Source organism: Amaranthus tricolor, chromosome 5 (genome assembly GCF_026212465.1).
Source record: "Amaranthus tricolor cultivar Red isolate AtriRed21 chromosome 5, ASM2621246v1, whole genome shotgun sequence".
NCBI lineage: Eukaryota > Viridiplantae > Streptophyta > Magnoliopsida > Caryophyllales > Amaranthaceae > Amaranthus > Amaranthus tricolor.
The window spans coordinates 17,088,196-17,106,266 of NC_080051.1; the positions used below are offsets into that span (position 1 = coordinate 17,088,196).

At 32.6% G+C, this 18,071-nt stretch overlaps 2 protein-coding genes across 3 annotated transcripts in view; one reads left to right on the forward strand and one right to left on the reverse strand.

The window, feature by feature from the left end:
* The first annotated feature begins 381 nt into the window (after positions 1-381).
* On the forward strand, positions 382-5,657 carry LOC130814289 (serine/threonine-protein kinase PCRK1). 2 transcript variants are annotated; one of them, XM_057680396.1, is made up of 4 exons: positions 382-1,162; positions 2,140-2,400; positions 3,695-3,817; positions 4,524-5,655. In XM_057680396.1, the coding sequence occupies exons 1-4, from the start codon at positions 737-739 to the stop codon at positions 5,103-5,105; spliced, it is 1,392 nt and encodes a 463-aa protein (XP_057536379.1). In that variant the 5' UTR covers positions 382-736; the 3' UTR covers positions 5,106-5,655. The 2 variants fall into 2 exon arrangements, with proteins under 2 accessions (XP_057536379.1, XP_057536380.1); XM_057680397.1 differs by having other exon boundaries at positions 1,086-1,166; positions 2,137-2,400; positions 4,524-5,657.
* Positions 5,658-14,651: 8,994 nt separating this feature from the next.
* LOC130814290 (probable serine/threonine-protein kinase PBL10) overlaps positions 14,652-18,071 on the reverse strand; it is a 4,404-nt gene continuing 984 nt past the window's right edge. The window contains exons 3-7 of the mRNA XM_057680398.1: positions 17,175-17,494; positions 16,627-16,762; positions 16,389-16,531; positions 16,134-16,257; positions 14,652-15,297 (exon numbers count right to left, since the gene is read on the reverse strand). Of these exons, the coding sequence (XP_057536381.1) occupies positions 14,885-15,297; positions 16,134-16,257; positions 16,389-16,531; positions 16,627-16,762; positions 17,175-17,494 (1,136 nt within the window). The 3' untranslated portion in view covers positions 14,652-14,884. The remainder of the gene's footprint in view (positions 15,298-16,133; positions 16,258-16,388; positions 16,532-16,626; positions 16,763-17,174; positions 17,495-18,071) is intronic.

Here is an 18,071-nt window from a genome sequence, read left to right on the forward strand (position 1 = left end):
TGTATAATTAAAAATTACAAAAATTTAATATTAATAGTCTTTGATTAAAATTAACCAAACAATATCTCATTTAAATATGTTCTAACCTATAAATTAAAAATTAATCAAAAACAAAAGTGATAAGTATATAATACTCTAATATTTCTTAATGTTGAAAATAATTTAAAAATAAAAACGTCAATTTTCAAATATATGAGCACATGAAAAGTGGAAAAAAATCCAATCCGTATTCTCTTGAACTGCCAAATAGGGTCCCACCACCAAGAGCCGTTTGGTACCCATTCTGACATTGTTTGCCTACTCTTCTCCTTCTTCCTTCCTCTGCTCCATTCAATCCAACTATTTAATTAAAAAAAAATCTAAACCATTATTTAAAATTTAAAAATATTATATATTATTTATTTATTCTCCTTAAAATCATTATTGTACTCATCATTTAACTATAATACATTATTATTAGAAGCTCTAATAATAATTGAGTTTGTTATAATTTTACTTCAAGAAAATCAAAAATGGGGAAAAAATATATAAATAAAATAAAAAAATTAATTTAAATTTGTAAAATAAAATTAAAAAAGCATGATTCTGCTATACAAAACGCAATGTTAGTTGATCCCCTCAACTCAACTCTTTAACTACCCTATAATTTTTCCTCTCTCTTCCATTACTTTTTCCTGCATTCACCTGGCAAAAACAAACAAAAAACCCAGAAACACCCATTAATTAATTTCTCAAAATGAAGTGTTTTCATTTCAATAATGGTGAAAGAAGATCAGAAGATGGGGAAGAGGATGTGGTTACATCAGGAAGAGCAAGAGTTTCTTGGGCTCGTTCTTTGAGTATTGCTAGTAGTACAACTAGTACTAGCACTACTACTGAGTTAAGACGATCTGAGTTCTCTGGTGACTCAGAGTTTTCTGGATTTTTCTCTTTGTTAGCTCAGAATCGTGGGGTTTGTAACGATCTGAGAGTGTTTAGTTTTGCTGAGTTGAAATCGGCAACTCGTGGGTTTAATCGAAGTCTTTTGATTGGTGAAGGAGGATTTGGTTGTGTTTATAGAGGAAATATTCATATTAATGACATTAATGAGAATGAGAGTAATGATTTTACCATTTCCAAGATTGATGTTGCTGTTAAACAGCTTAATCGTTATGGTTTCCAGGCATGTTTTCTTTTTCTCAATCTTATTAATTTTTCCTTTTTGTGCATTGTCAGAAATTTTTAGATTTTGATCCTTAAAATGTGGGTTGTTTTCATTCATAAAAAAATGGTAATTTATTTCAGATTATGATTTGAATTGTGATTATTGATAGTTAATGTTTGTTCTTGATTTACAATCATGGTTATCAACCCAAAAATCCTTGGTTTTAGCTAATGTAGGGAATGGTTTTATTGTGATTTGTGAAATGGTGAATGTGTGAATTTTGAGGATCGTGTTGATTTGGGAACATCATTATTACAACTATTGATTTGACTTAACTTAAAATACACTCAATAAAAAATAATTATTTTCTTTGGGAATAATTGTTGTGTTGATCTAAAAGATAATGGAGTTGTTTAGCTCCTGTCAAAGCTCAAGGAGGATTGTTTATCAGTTTGGTTTTGGACTTATATTCATGGTATATTTTTGTTCTTTTGTTGAGTATTGCTCTTGGTGGACTACTGACTTAATGACAAAATTTGCTTATTTAGTAGCTTATCTAAAAGTAATAGGGGAGGTTTTGAGCATGTTCAACATGTTCGAAGGTTTTGAGCATGTTCAACATGTTCGACAGCATAGGGCCTCGAAAAATTAGGTGCCTCGTAGAGTATGTAAAATGTTTACGGATACAAAGTTGTTGCCACAGTATGAAAATGCACTGGGCCTTCAAAAAATTTATCGATTTTTGCTCTACCCTTGTAAAGTAAAGTTAAAACTTTTCTTTGTTGAGTCATGGCCTTGTGGGAGAAGAATTAATTGATAGTTCACAAATTGATATTCTGCATTTACCAGACAAGAAGAGTTGTTTATACTATTTTAGGTGTAATTTACTTAACATTAGAGTGTTTTTCGGCTGTGTAGTCAGTAGTGTATACATCTGATGTCTAACATGAGGCACCCTTTATGGGTTTCTTTTGATTTTCCATTCTAGTTAGCAGGGGCATAAAGAGTGGATCAATGAAGTGAATTGGTTAGGTGTAATTAAGCACCCAAATCTTGTTAAGTTAGTTGGATATTGTGCTGAGGATGATGAAAGAGGGATTCAAAGACTTTTGGTGTATGAGCTTATGAAGAACAAAAGCTTGGAGGATCATCTTATGGATCGTGTGCCCTCACCATTGCCATGGATGACGAGGCTCAAAATTGCACGAGATGCTGCTCGTGGATTGGCATATTTGCACGAAGAAATGGATTTTCAGGTACCACAAGTTGCGTGTTTTGTATCTATTACAGGAATATCTTAAGCATTGTTCATTTGTTAGTGATTCCGGACTAGTAGCGTTCTCTAATGAGTACTTATAGGAGCTTTTTTAAAGCCAAAATACACTGAAAAAAATCCACAATACCATATGCTTGGGACAACCGAAACTGTTTCTCTTATGCAAGGTAAAACTGATATTTTCGTACCGGTTGTGTACTCTTCATAAACAGCTAGAGTTGCTACCCACAGTAGCTATTCTTCATGAGAAATTGCCACGGTTGCAGTATATTTGCCCCTTTATGAAGGGGTTTTGGATAGTGATTCTAGGACTTATTAAGATGAAAAGAAATTTTTTTTAATAAGGTGAAACAGCTACTTTTATGTCATTCCAAAATACATGGACTGTATTTTGAGAATTAAATTATCAAGTGTTGTATTTTGAAAATTTTTGACACTTTTAACAATATTTTAGGAAAAAAGTTATTATTTAATGGTTTGTATTAGTACTAGTAATAATTCATATAGGATAGTAAGATTCTCCCTAATTGCTTATGTTAGCTGCAACCCACTGTGAAAGAAATAAATGTTAGCTGCACTTTCCTGACTAGGGATTTGGAATGTTTTGATTTCTGGCGATTTGGTCTTGCTATTCTATTTTTGTGTGCTTGATAGTGCTCTTAAGTCTTAATAATTTGTAGGCTGTAGGCTGTAGGAACTAGCAACTTGGTAGTTTACATGATCTAGTGCCCTAGGTAAAAGTCTTATAGACTTGGTCTACAATATTTTAGTACTCCGCACCAAGCTTATAGCAAGTATTTCATTAAGTGAAAATACTTACTATTTTAATACCTCTAAGGTTGATGCACAATAAAATAGTGCAGACCAAATCCATGTAAGACTTTTCTCATGCACTGTTTGATTGAACATGGTAGATGTTTTAGTTTTACAAATCAAAAACTATTTTTTCAGTTACAAATATGTGAAATATTTACTTATTTACATACAGCTTTATGGGTCATCTTGCACTTAACTTGGAAATCCTCGATCTGCTATTCTTCGGTTATTTGCTGTATGTGACGGTATTATACCATAGAATTTATAAAGAGAATAGCAACCTAATACAATGCTGGTGATTTGAATGGAATTATTTATTTTTCTTAATTTTAATAGTGGATAGGGCATGGTTGGTATGTCCTATTCTTCTAAAATTTTAACAAAACTTGATGTTCCTTACTAACATCCATAAAGGATTTGATGTTGATCTTGGTTGGTGGCTGATGCCGTTATTGCAGCTAATATTTCGAGATTTTAAAACATCAAATGTGTTATTGGATGAAGATTTCAATGCCAAGCTCTCAGACTTTGGATTGGCTAGGCTGGGGCCTGCTGAGGGATACAGCCATGTTTCAACATCAGTAAGTTTTGTCAACTATTTTTGTAATACTTGTGCTATGGGGTCTAAATAATTTGTTAAATTAGCATTACTGGATGTCAGCAAGTGTGAATTTTTCACTATTACTTGGTCAAAAATGTATACCAGTTTGCTCAAGTCATCAGCAACACAAATTCTTAAATTAGATGGTTTCATGGTGAGACTATCTCTATTGTGCTGGCTCATTATATGGGTCGTCTCATTGTGAGACGGTCTCATATAAGACGAGCTACAGCAATACTACATCTTTTAGGAGTAAAAAATCACATGATTTGGAAGCCTTAGGGATATTATGATCTTAATTATGCGTCAATGTATACCGATGTTCTGATTTATCACCAAAGACATCTCCATCTACCTTTTTAACCATAAGGAAAATTGCGAGTGAGTTAAAAAAATTAGACGGTAATAGAATATAAAAATATACTATTACCTACTTTGTCCTCTTTGTTCTTGATCCCGAGCAGTGTTACATGATTCTCTAATCGCCTAGCGGATTGCAAATGAAAAAAGCGAATTATGATCGGATTTACGCTATTTTTTAATCATTCTAAGCGAATCGTGAATTCAAAAGTCGAATTAACTAGCGAATTATGTTTTCAATGATCCTGAGTTATCTGATACCATTTGTCCTGGATTTGTATGTATGAAATGTCTTTTAGTACTGATATTTGAATCAACTGTCATAGGTAGTAGGAACAGTGGGTTATGCAGCTCCTGAGTATGTCATGACTGGCAAGTTAACTGTCAAGAGTGATGTATGGAGTTTTGGCGTAGTTCTCTTTGAACTCATAACAGGAAGACGAGCAGTTGAAAGAAATCTACCACGGAATGAACAGAAGCTCTTGGATTGGATTAGACCCTTTGTATCGGATTCAAAAAAATTCCACTTGATTGTAGATTCACGGTTGGAGGGACAATTCTGTAAGAAAACTGTGTGGAGACTAGCATCGTTAGCAAACAAATGTATTGCTAAGCAACCCAAAGCTCGCCCTAAAATGAGCGAGGTTGTTGAAATACTAGGTAGTATCATAGACGAGGCATCATCACAGGAAGACACAGATCAGTCCAAGCCCAATAAACAAGCTGAAGATGAATGTGAAGACCTCGAAGGAGAAACAGAACCCAAAGTGGAAACGGAGCACATAAAACCTGGGAACAATTACCTTAGGAAAGTGTTGGACATAAAAGAAATGGTCAATTTAAGGAACAAATCTATTGGGAAGCTAGATTGGAAGAATTGGACTCCTGGGTTAGTCAAAACTTCATGATCAAGACGCCCTTCAATTGGGTTTCGACTGCTATCTGATGATGCTAACAAGTGTATCGAAAACTTTCAGTAGATCAGCTGCAACTTTTTTGTTTCGATGATTTACTTATTTGATTCAAACCCTCCTTCCCTTGGGCCTTGGTTGGGAAAGTGAGGGTGGTTGCATATGTAAATATAGGTGTAAATTATTGCATAGAAAAGCTCTTAAGGCTTGCTTTGCATTTTGGTAAGTGTTGTTTCCTGGTCTGTGGATCACCCCTCTTTTCGTTTTCGGGCAAGTTCTTGCAGTTGAAAGCGCATTTAGCGACCAGATGTGAAAAACCAAAGGACTATTGTATTATTTCCCCACAATTTGCTAAACATTCACCATTCTTGATAAGATTATTGAACTGTGTTTTTTAGTTGAATCCTCATTTCCTAGTAATCTTGGTACAAGTTTGATCCTAATAACCAAGGATGTGTTCAGCATAGCAATGTAAGTAGTTGTTGGTGGTTTATTAAGGCTACAACATGACTTTTGGAAAAATTTTACTGTACATCAACATAGCTGTTTGAGTTATATTTTATGGTGCAAGTAATTATTTTCACATTGTTACAACTTCTACCATTTCAAGTTCAAAAGTAGCATTTTATTAATTTTTTCCCTTTAATTTCTTCAATTAGTTATATTCCAAAAAATACTATAGCAACTACTTTTATTAAACATTTACGACTATCGTTAACTAACAATTACCTTTACAACTACTTTGCAACGAATAGGAGTTAAACAATGAGTGTAGATGATGTAACATGATTGCAAAAATAGGGATGCAAAATGAAATTTGAACTATTGAATTAAGGCATATGTTTGTTGTAAGAACTATAACACCTAGACCCCGTCGGACCGTTAATGATGATTACCCATAGAAGCTGTAGACTGGATATTTATTCTAAGATCGCTCCGCACTAAGCACGCTTAACTGTGGAGTTCTTAGCAATTGGGCTTTCTAGAAAACAAGATGCACCTTATTGATATACGTAGTCTATCAATCATTTTTAAATACTCAACCTGGGTTATCACAAGAACGCTTAAGTGTTTTTTTTGCTTAGGGTCATCAATTAAAATCTTCATTTTGTTTCATGGGTTGCACAAGGTTTACTCAACTAATGGTTTGGCTTAATGTTTTGATTTTCGTTCATAGTAAGCTCAAACCTAATCCAAACCAAAAATTAAAAATTGCTATAGCAAGTCATCCGGTTATCGGATTTACTCTAAGAAAATACTTTTTAAAGTTGAGATTATTCATAGTTAATTAATAGGTGGGATATTGTAGGAAAATCATGAAAAAGTTAGATTATTCTATGTAATATTTTCAACAAAAATTCTCAAAATATGCTTCAAAAAGTATTAATATCTAAAATAAGCATTTTTGTATTCGAGGTTAGGCTGTTAAAAAATAAGTATATTAATTCCGTAAATAAGCGTTTTTGCTATTAAAAATAAAATAATAACCAGCACGATTTGTGTTTGCTATTACTAACAGCTAACAAAAGAAAGACAATGTCATAACGTTTAAAATGATAAAAAACAACTTATGTTAGTTCGTTGTCATCAACAGCAAACCAACAAGTGACTTATTATTTTTGTCCTTTAAAGGTTATGACATTGTTTTCCTTTAGTTTGCTGTTAGTAACAATGAACAAAGCATTTTGACTTTTTTGACCAACTCCTTTTGTTCGTTGTTAGTAATAACAATTAAATACATGAACTTAACTTTGACTTTCCTATTGTTCATAGATATCTCAAATCCACCAACTTACTTTTAAGCACCAACAACATATTTTTAAGCCTCATGCGTATCATAGGTTATATGTAAGACATCTTGCTTATTTGATAGATATTGTTACGGAATGAAGACTACAAACATGTTTAAAGTGTTCAACAGTAAACTATCTAGGTTTCGTTTATGTATACATAAACCTTGATGTATTTGCTAGTTATGTAGATTAGTTGTAGTTATTTGTTTGCTCATGAATACGCTCCAAGTGTATGAAATAGATTGTTGGTATTAAGTCGTGGCAATTCATCATATAATCTCACTGTGGCTCACTAGTGTGGACACGGGACCCCCGTGTGATTGGGCTCACAAACTCATGGGTCAAGAGCGTTGACTTGCACTTACACTTAGTAAAGTTCATTGTTTTCCAAAACCATATGGTGGTAGGAGAATTAGTTCAACCATTATATATGCAAGTCCGTAACCCACTATTTTATCTATGCGGAATCTTATCTCACATGTGAAGTATTTCTAACCGTTAGACTATTTTAGTTGTAATGCAAAGGTTTTTGATGAGTAAAAAATCTAATTTTTTGTCTTTAGGTTTATCTTATAAATAACAATCTGATATAGCAGTTTATTTCAATATGAATTGTTATGTCAAATAGTAGTTTACATTAAAACAATCGTTATGTCATATACCGGTTCATATTAAACCAAATTTATGTATTACATAGCATTTAATTTACATCGTATATTTAAATAAATATTTTTTAGTGTAAATAGATGAATCTCTATGTCACATAGCTATTTATATGTAGGAAAATTTGTAAAAAAATACTCTCAACTATTGCTGATTGACGCAAAATACCCTTAGCTGTCATTTAACTCTATATACCCCCAAGTATTGGGATAGTTAACCTTGAACAGTATGCATATTATTTTCAACTGGTTGTTTTTGGGTATTTTGAGTCAATTAACAATAGTTTGGGTTATACAACGTTAAGTATCCCAATACTTAGAGGTATATAAGCTTAAATGATGTTCGAAAATATTTTAAGTCCATCAACAATAATTGAGTGCATTTTTTATAAAATTTTTCTTATATGTAAATTGTTGTCACACGACAATTCAATCAATCGTTAAAAAAAGACTTCATTCGACATGGACTATAGAATGGAAAATAAATTTGAATTTAGGGTAAAGGAAGAATTATGTTCTAATTGGCATTATTTTTATAAAAAAATTAGACCTTAAGTGGGTACCCAACGAATTCTGCTACCCAGCTATGTCTACTTCTGCTGCAATTGAATCAAATTGGGCTCATTTTAGGGGAATAAGTCGCTGTTAGTGTAACAGCGATTTTGAGTTTTTATTTTTTTTTTTTCCTCTTTTACTGTTACTACCAGCGTTTCTTGCCAAACTTAAATTTGGATGTACGGACGCTTATTTTGAGAAATAAGTTTTCACAGAACTTATTTTGAGAAATAAATTATTTAATTGTCTTATTTTTTTCAAATTTTCGATCTCAAATGGGTACTTCAATTTGGCCTCCAATTGGAGGTGGGTATGCTCAAGTTCCAAATTAAAAGTTTCTCTCTCTTCTAAATCCAAGCTATAATCCTTCTAAAATTAATTTCACTCTCTTTCTCTTTCAAATTATACGAAAATTACAAATTCAGTCGATAACAAGTAAATAAGATCTTTTCTAATTAAAATAATATAAAGTTAAAACATTTAAAAGATCAATCAAAGTTGAAACCTTTAAAAGCAGAGCACTAAAAGTTTGTATTTTTAAAATCAATATTTCCTAAAAAAAAATTATGGAAGTCAAATACTTACTTTGTCTCTTTTAATTACATCACTTTCTATAAAATTGGATTATTAAATGGTTTCATTTATCTTACATCATGTTTCTATTTGAAAGTAGACTTATCACCTACTTTTAACTTCATTTATATGTTTAAACACTCATTGAATTGACAACCATACAATTTAATTTCTCTACATTTATTACAAAGGATCTGTTTTATCCTTAAAACACTTTAGTTTCTCTTTAAGTAGTATATAATTTATAGCTGCGTTTGGGGAAGATGTTGATGGTCTAGAGTTCTTACTTCCTTTTTTGATCTTCCACATTACTATAATAGGTAGTTTTAAAAGTTCTTCCACTTTAAAATACTTTGTATTTTTAGAAAGTTTTTATCCCATTTTTACCCCCTTAAAACCCTCTCTTTTCTTTTAATGTACTCTTTTTCTTTTATTTATAATTATTTTCTTTCTCATACTTCCAATACAATCATTACTTCACACTACTATTTAATTAAAATAATACCCACTACAATCTCGTATTTCCAATACAATCATTACTTCACACTACTATTTAATTAAAATAATACCCACTACAACCTCATACTTCCAATATAATCATTACTTCACACTACTATTTAATTAAAATAATACCCACTACAACCTCATACTTCCAATACAATCATTACCTCACACTACTATTTAATTAAAATAATACCCACTACAATCCAAAGATTCTATCTTCCTTAATATGTGTGAAAAACTCAAAGTGGAAAATCAAAAAAGAACAGAGGAAGTACTAGTTATATTAGAGTTACTGATACTATTAGTCATTTAAATTTATTTTATATGTTACGACAACTATATAAGAAAAATTAAGTCAAGTAAAATTTTATTTAAATCATCCAATTGCATAATATCATATATACATTTTATAATTTTTAGTTATATATAATTTAATTTATAAATTATCAAAATAACAGATGAAATTATGGGCAATGATATTTACAACCCTTAAGGCTATACATAAAAGTTCGTAGATTATTTTTATTATCAATAATTTTAAGTTTTCAAAAGAATCTAGTATAGAAAATTGAGAATAATTAATATTTTTTATAGTTATTTTAAATTTCCAAGAAAAAAGTAATGATAAAATATTAAAAGATAATTAAATCTTATGTTTTCATAGTATAAACAATATTGAATTGCATAAAAAAATATACAAGATTCTTTCTTATATACAACTCTAAGAGTTGTATATATTATCATTTTTCTTAAATTATATATTCTCTTCGTCCTATGGAATTTGCAGCATTTTTCATTTTTGTTTGTCCCACTTAATTTGCATCAAATCTATTTATACAATGACCCATCACTTTCTTTTAATCTCGTCTATATTTTAACTCTCTTTTAATTTTATCCATATAATTATTTTCTATCTTTATTTATTACCACTTAGTTAAAAGTAACTTAATTTTTCTTTGACTTAAATTCAAACATAGTTGTATACTAGTAATGGAATAGAGAAACTACAATACTACAGTTAGTAATTCGGTATGGCTAGTGCCTAACTGCCTACGACCTGGAAGGTTGCAAACCCGACAAAAGGTGACGTTCACGTTTAAACAAGGGAAATTCAAATAGCTTCTCTTTTGAATCACCTTATCAATCCACTACCCTCCCATTTTTATTTTATACCATCATTTTACTTATTTGTGATAAAGATATAGAAGAATTTCATAAATACTATGCTTTTATAGTTTGTTGTTTTATATTTTTTATATTTGACTTTTTATAAAATTTAATTTTTCATTTGAATTATTATATTTTTAAAAAGATATAATTAAAACACATAAATATTAATATTATGAAAATAAAACTTAACCTGTAAGTATTGTCAGTGTTAAGTTTTCATAAAGGAGGAGGATCAGATGTAGGTTAGTGATAACTAGCATAGTAACATTTAGTCACATCTCATGATCATGAATCCAAAAACAATTCTCATGAGAGCTCCTTTTATTAAGCGATACGTACGTTACACTTCTTAGGCCTGAGTGTAGTAAAAAATATGCAAAGATTATTAGGTCGTCGTCCAAAAGCGATGTGCCACATTGTCCAAATATGGTGTTAAATGAGAAACGACACATAGGATTTAAGAATAGAAGTTTAAGAAAAACCAAGAGTTCTAGATTAAGATTGAGATATTGAAACATTAGTAGTTTGATTGATAGGTTTTTAGAACTAGTGAATTACGTAGAAATGAGGAGAATTTACATTCGAAGTCTATTAAGAGACAAATTGGGTTAGAGATATAGTCAAAATTAGACATGGGAAAAATTGATCCGACTCGAAAATTGAATCGAGATTCGATCAAAACAACTAGGTTGAAACCTGGAAATTTTGACCTGAACCCGAAAAATGACTAAACTCGAGAAAGCCGTTATAAAAACGAATCGATCGCGTCAGGATCGGGTTGGGCACGTTGGGTTCTACAGCTGTTAAATAAAAAAAAGGGTAAAACTTCTCCATTCGGGCGCACAAACAAAAAAAAACTAATGTTTCTTTATTTAATATGTTGTTTACTTATGTACTCTTACTATTTAAATTGTTATATTATGTTTGAGTCATTTGGATATCTTTATTGTAGTAAGATGCATTTTAGACTTTTAAACATTTCTTTATGTTGAATTATTATTATTTGGTCGTTAAAAAATTGTGTAGCTATTTTATTGTGAGATGTTATAGTAAACACTTTTTACGGAAAAAAAAGATTATATATTTTCAAATTCGAAGATAAAATAAGCAATCCCACAAACTTTTTTAAGCTAAACCAGAAATATAAAATGGTAATCCGTTGGGTCAATCTAAATCTACCTTAAACTTAGAGTGATCCGACATGAAACTAATCTTATCCGAAACTGACCCGACCCAAAATAGTCCAACGACCAAAACTTATCCAACTTGAAACCTGACCAATCGACTGTTTTCTCAGGTCTAACCAAAATGATAGTTGTGGAAACGCATGAATGCAAATTGTGATGTTGGACACAAGATAGAAATTAGAATGGAAATGGCGTTATTATGGATGAACAAACATCTAATGATATAAATAGAAGTTGAGGTGTTAAGAAGACGTGGGAGGAAAAATTTAAAAATGATATAAGCAAGTTTTATCTCTCTAAGGACTTCATTAGGGATAGTCACCTATGCCTACATGTACATCACTAAAGCCTTGTTTATCCTCTTGTCTTTATGATTGCTTTTATATTTGTTTGGTCATGTTATTAGGCTTAATTTTAATTTTGCTTTTATTTGTCTTGTTTTTTTGGTCTTTTTTTGTCACGCTTTGCTTTCCTATATAGGTCTTTCTCGAGCCAAATGACTCTTTCGTCGCATCCTCCTTTTTGGGTATGAATTGTCATTTTTCATCCATCTCCATATCCTAATCATAGTTTTAATAAACGCTTGATACACTAGGTATGATGATGATAGGTGCGTGCCTATATGCACCATAATTGAGGATAGAGTAATTATTTAAAATAAAATTTGGGAGGATCTTAAAGATGGGGTACAAAACATATTAATGAATGAGAAGTTGTATACCGGAGGTGAATTGAATGGGTGACTTTTAGAATTAGAGTAAACGTCAACTCAAACTACCTACTTTTTGACAAGGATGATAGTTACATGTGATTTCCTAAATTGTAAGGATATCCTAGGAGAGTATGTAACCATCCTACAAAAACTCCTTATCCTAGATGTTTTACATCAAGTAAGATCAAAGGTAAAGAAATTTAAAGAGGATCGTAGGGATTAAACAATGGAGATTAAGAGAGGATAATGATAAAATTTTCATCGAGAAATTTGTTAAAGAAGCTGATTGGGAGATGACTTCAAATGCAAAGGATACTTGGACCAAAAATATAACTTGCATCCATCGAATACCTTAGGTGATTATAAGAGAATCAGGGGACTCTATCATGACAAAGAAGGATACAAAGTGGTGGAATCAAGAAGTCAAGGCAGCTATTAAGGAAAAGAAAATTGGTAGCTACATTAGGACAATGTAGGATTAAAATAAACTTAATCAAGTATAAGGAGATCAAAACCAAGGCAAAATTAGTAGCTCCCAAGGCAAAATTATTGGTTTTTAAAAAGGTTTTTGACAAATTAGGTTCTACCAATGGGGGAAAAGATATCTATAGGTTCTAAAGAGGTGTTTTGGTGGATGAGACTAAACATACCTAAACAATAAGTTAGAACGATGGAGATAAGAATTCGAGTCACGAGGGTTCAAATTAAATTGGAGTATGACGGAGTACAAGAAGTGTGACTTAAGCACACACAAGATAACGAAAGACATCATAAAGCTAGAAAAGAAAAACGTAACTTCAAGTGGATGTTTCAAATATCTTGGTTTATATTTTAGAGTAGTGGGGAGTCATACAAGATGTAACCCATAGATTTAATAATGGGTAGCAAAAATAGTGAACGCCTACTAGGATGCTATGTGATTGAGATGTACCCGTAAAGCTAAAAGGTAAGTTCAAATGGCCATCATACCAGCGCTACATTACGGATTAGAGTTGGGCTTTTAAGAAAGGATTATTGTCGAAAGATGAGAGTAGCGGAAATGCAAATGCTTCAAAGCATGAGTGTGCATATTTTAAGGGATAGGATTCGAAATGAAGATATAATGGTTTAAGAATTGCAAATATTGAGGAAATAATGAAAGAAAATCATTTATGATGGTTTCGGCTTGTACAAAGACCGAGTATTAGTGAATCGGCGGGATTTAAAGAAGGCAAGGACGACCAAAGATGACTTGGAGGATAGGAGAAGAAAAGAATATGAATGATCTAAACTTACGGATTGAGATTATAAAAGTGTAGAATGAATGGAGAAGAATCCATGTGAATGACCTTTGGAACTAATATATTGGTTTATGTAGCTAACATCAATCTTTTAGGATTAAGACTTTAATATTATTGTTGTTATTGATACAATTAAACAATTCAAATAATATATCATTGACCATATTTTTTCTTACGCATTAGTCACTATTGGAGGTGTTCAATGGGCCGGGGCCCCATTTTGAGCCCTTATCCGGCCCGTTTTTGAAGGGTTTTATAAGGGTCGGGCCGAAAACGGGCTTTATTATTATTAAAATGGAGCGGGTAAGAGGGCTTAAAATGGGTTGAAAATGGACTTTTGTAAATTTAAAATGGGCCGAGACAAAGGGTACTCCGATTAACCTTAAACAATTGCCAAAGAGGTTCACTAGTTCCAGTTCATGTAAGTACTGGATTTGTCTCTTAGACATTAATGATTTATGTTGTGCAATGTAATTGAAATGAATATCATAGTAACTATTGTGCCAATATTGTATTAATACTAACCAGTAACTATTGTGCCACTTCCTTTGTTTAGCTTAATCTAAATTTTTGATTAAAGAAAAGAATATCATAGTAAAGGTTAAAGAAATGATATCAACCCATTTATTATAGCACTTAAAAAGTAAACTTTAAAATGGGCCGGGCCAAATTTTAAAGTACGTCCCATTTTCAGCCCATTTTATTTTGTAAGGCTCGGCCGGCTCATGTTTATTTGAGTACGGCCCAGTCTGTTTTCAGCCCATTGAACACCTCTAATCACTATACATAAATAAATCTGAACAATAGTAGCAAAATCTCGAACAATAGTAGCAAAATCTCTTATGTAGCTAGTAAAATAAAACAAATATTAAAATCAAATACAATCAATTAAATAAATTTGACACAAGAATACAATCTTCCAACTTTTTCCTCTTCCATTATTTTGATCTCCACTCCATCTTCTCACAATCTTTAAAAGTACTCCTAGAATCTTATATGTGTAATCAGTAATGGGACTGTCTTATCTCACCCAAACTAATAAATTTTAAAAAATCAAAAAAAAAAAAAAAAATTTGTTAACAAATCATCTTTATTTGATTACACATAAACAGGAATCACAAAATTAGATTACAACAAAGAAGCTTTCACATACATGCATCTCGTTACATCAGAAATTTTCTTTTATCAGGAGCTTGCAACTTCAATATTTTAACTCTAAAAGTTGCATTTTTCCTTTGCAGATATACTGTGGAATTACATCAGTCGGAACAAGAGCTGTACATTCAACCAAAAACATACTTATCGTACTTTTCGATCTTTCCTCGTACAACATTGTGGTTCTAAGTTCTATGATACGACACTGCCGATATTGATCGGTTGGTGCTTTGATGTGCACTTCGTCTCCTAGCTCGTGCCGCTGTGCTAGAACTGCTACGTGTTTCCTTTGATGGATCTTGAAGTTGCTCCAATTCTTTCACTATCTCATTCATCACGGGCCTAAACTTGGGTTCAGTTGACAGGCATCGGAATGCAAGGGTCGCCACTCTACAGGCGGAATCCAAACTATACTGGCCCTCTAGACGATTATCCAAGACGCGGAAGATTTTCCTCTTGTTAGTTAAATAGGGACGGGCCCACTCGACCAGGTTGTGCTCCCCTGATGGCCTGTTTTTGTCCATTGCCCTTCGGCCTGAGAGCATCTCGAGGAGAACCACTCCAAAGCTATAAACATCACTTTTAATTGTTAAGTGACCTAGAGCAAAACAAAGAGAATAGCTCAGAAGGCTGCAGGTTAAAATTTTAAAAGATAAAATGAAGACTCGTTGAACACTAATGCACTATGAATTGAAACATTCATACTAGAGGTGTTCATTTAGATCATCAGGTCGATTTCAAATAAGGTATTTCAGGCCGTTTCAAAATTAAATCTTGTGTCCATATTGATTTTTATATATTTTTAAATTTATTTTAAAGTCAAGTCAAGTCAAGTCGGGTTCGATTACAAGGTCGACTGAATATCGGATCATCGGGTCTATTTTGAACACCTCTAATTGATATTTCTATAAAATTACAAACTTCACTATATTGTTTTGTGAGAGTAGGATAAGCTAATCTTATCATGGAAACAAACATTTCGAGGATACAGGGTATGGGGTAGGATGACCTTTGAATGGGGTAAACTCATCACCTCCACCACATCAAACAAACAAGCATGTGAAAGAACCAAGAGGTAAGGATAAGCCTTCTAACAAGTTGCAGCACTATTAAAAAACAATCAACAAACAATTAACAATAGACAATGAAAATGATACAAAAGAAAGCACAATGTGCAAGGTTCAAGGAGCTGGCTATCCTGTGTCTCCAAATACGACATTATTCTTCTTTCCCAATAAACTAAGATGAAAACAAAACTTTTAATAAAAGAAAAAAAGATTAGCAAGATCCAAAATTTGAGTTATTAAAAATGCCATTTGTCTAAACCTTTTTCTACAGTATACTTCCAAGGAAAAGAATATGGCATCTGTGAAAAGAAACAAAAAAGAAAACAAAAAATAAGAGAAAATAATGACGAAAATGCATCTAAAATACCTGTAGCTAGATATTCCGGAGCTGCATATCCATAGGTACCCATTACGCGAGTTGAAACATGACTTTTATCGCCAGTAGGTCCATCCTTGGCTAACCCAAAATCGGAAAGTTTTGCTGTGTAGTTCTGTAATTGATAGAGTAATATTTATCGTTATTACTTCCAAAATCTTAAATGCCAAACATAATGTGTCCTAAAGTGTCGAATGATGTACATGTAAGCTTTATATGTGAAGTTTATTTTTGATTGTTACTTACGGAGTCCAAGAGGACATTAGAGGTCTTGAAATCACGATATATAACTTGAACTTCTGCACTGTGAAGAAAGGCAAGACCCTTAGCAGCTCCAAGAGCGACCTTCATCCGGAGGTTCCAAGAAAGTGGTTGAAAGTATGAACCTCCTGCGGTCACAATCGTTTACGGTGATCAATATGGATTTCAAGGAATAAACTTGCACATTGTTTGATGAAAACTAAAGATAGAATGGGAAACATACTTCTGAATAGATGATTCTCCAAGCTTCCCCTAGGCATGAACTCATACACCAAAAGGCGGTGCTCATCTTCCAAGCAATATCCTATAAGTTTCACGAGATGAGGATGGTAGAGCTGTCCAAGATAATTGACCTCCGCCTAAAAAACCATGAACGCCGAAATAATTTAGCATCAAGACATTCTAGAGGTAGAAAACTGAATCATTGAGGGCTAGCACATATCATTTGTGGTCCAAGCTAAGAAAGACTTTTGTAATGATCTAGGTTCCGAGAAAATTGATAATGTACTATGATTCTTATACCTTGGTCATCAATTATTATGATCATGACCTTTAGAAGTGGGAACGGACGTGTGCACGAAAGTGGTTCGATACTAGAATTTTCATTGAAAAGTTAAGAGTTTGACACATGAAAGCATGAAACATTTGTATCCAACACCAGCATGTAAGTCAGGGTAACACGGGGTCTGGATTATCTAAAGTATTTATCAATAACAATCTAATACAGGGAAAGAATATTCTTAAGACTAGTCAAGGAGAAATGAAACTCACCAACCATTCTCTGTGACCCTGAAAGCTCTCTGTGTTAAGCCGTTTCACAGCAATAACCATGCCCGTACCAGGTTTGGTAGCAGTGTATGAATTCTCGTCAATCCATCCCTTGAACACGGCCCCAAAACCACCTTCTCCGAGCACACTATCAGGACGAAAGTTTCGGGTGGCTGCTTTGAGGTCAGAGAAACTGAAACCTTTCAAATTAGGGGATTGCAAAATTTCACCCTCACTCCTTGGTGTTAAAGGTGCCGATGAGACCTTACTACTTGGGAAAGTCGGATCATTTCCATCCGAGCTAACATATATCGAGTTTATCCCTAAACAAAGGTAATACAAATAGATTCACAAATTAGCAAACCACACCAAAACTTGGACCAAATTAATTGTGGCTAATCATCAATTTAGAAAACACAAATCCCAAATTCGAAGTTTATATACATATTTGTGTTGTTAGGCCATGACTATTCGTGGGCCCACTTGTGTGGACAAACCCACGGAGCACCCTGGGCTCGCGCCCACAAAACATATAATGAGTGTTGACTTATATACACACTTGATGAGTTTCACTGCTTTCTAAAACTATATGCATTAGGAGTTTACCCACCAAACAGAATATACAAGTTCACACACACCTAATGATCTTCCACAATAGTGAAGTATTTCCAACATGTGTGACATTGATAAAATGCTGGCAAACAATATCTAAATACCAGGAAAGCTATAGATACCAAAAATTCAAGAAAAAGCATATTCGTAAAGCACATATCAAACAATTAGACTTGTAGAAAACTTTTAGAACATTAAACATTTTGACTTTTTGTGAATTAGTTTTACAACTATAAGAATTTATCCTAACAATCCAAAAATGCAAAATTTATCAAGTGGGTAAATGCA

Bases quoted from the DNA above. Each gene is read 5' to 3' on its own strand.
- LOC130814289 (XM_057680396.1), top strand. From the start codon at position 737: ATGAAGTGTTTTCATTTCAATAATGGTGAAAGAAGATCAGAAGATGGG. The intron at 2,401-3,694 runs GTACCACAAGTT...CCGTTATTGCAG, and splicing joins ACGAAGAAATGGATTTTCAG to CTAATATTTCGAGATTTTAA. The intron at 3,818-4,523 runs GTAAGTTTTGTC...CAACTGTCATAG, and splicing joins ACAGCCATGTTTCAACATCA to GTAGTAGGAACAGTGGGTTA.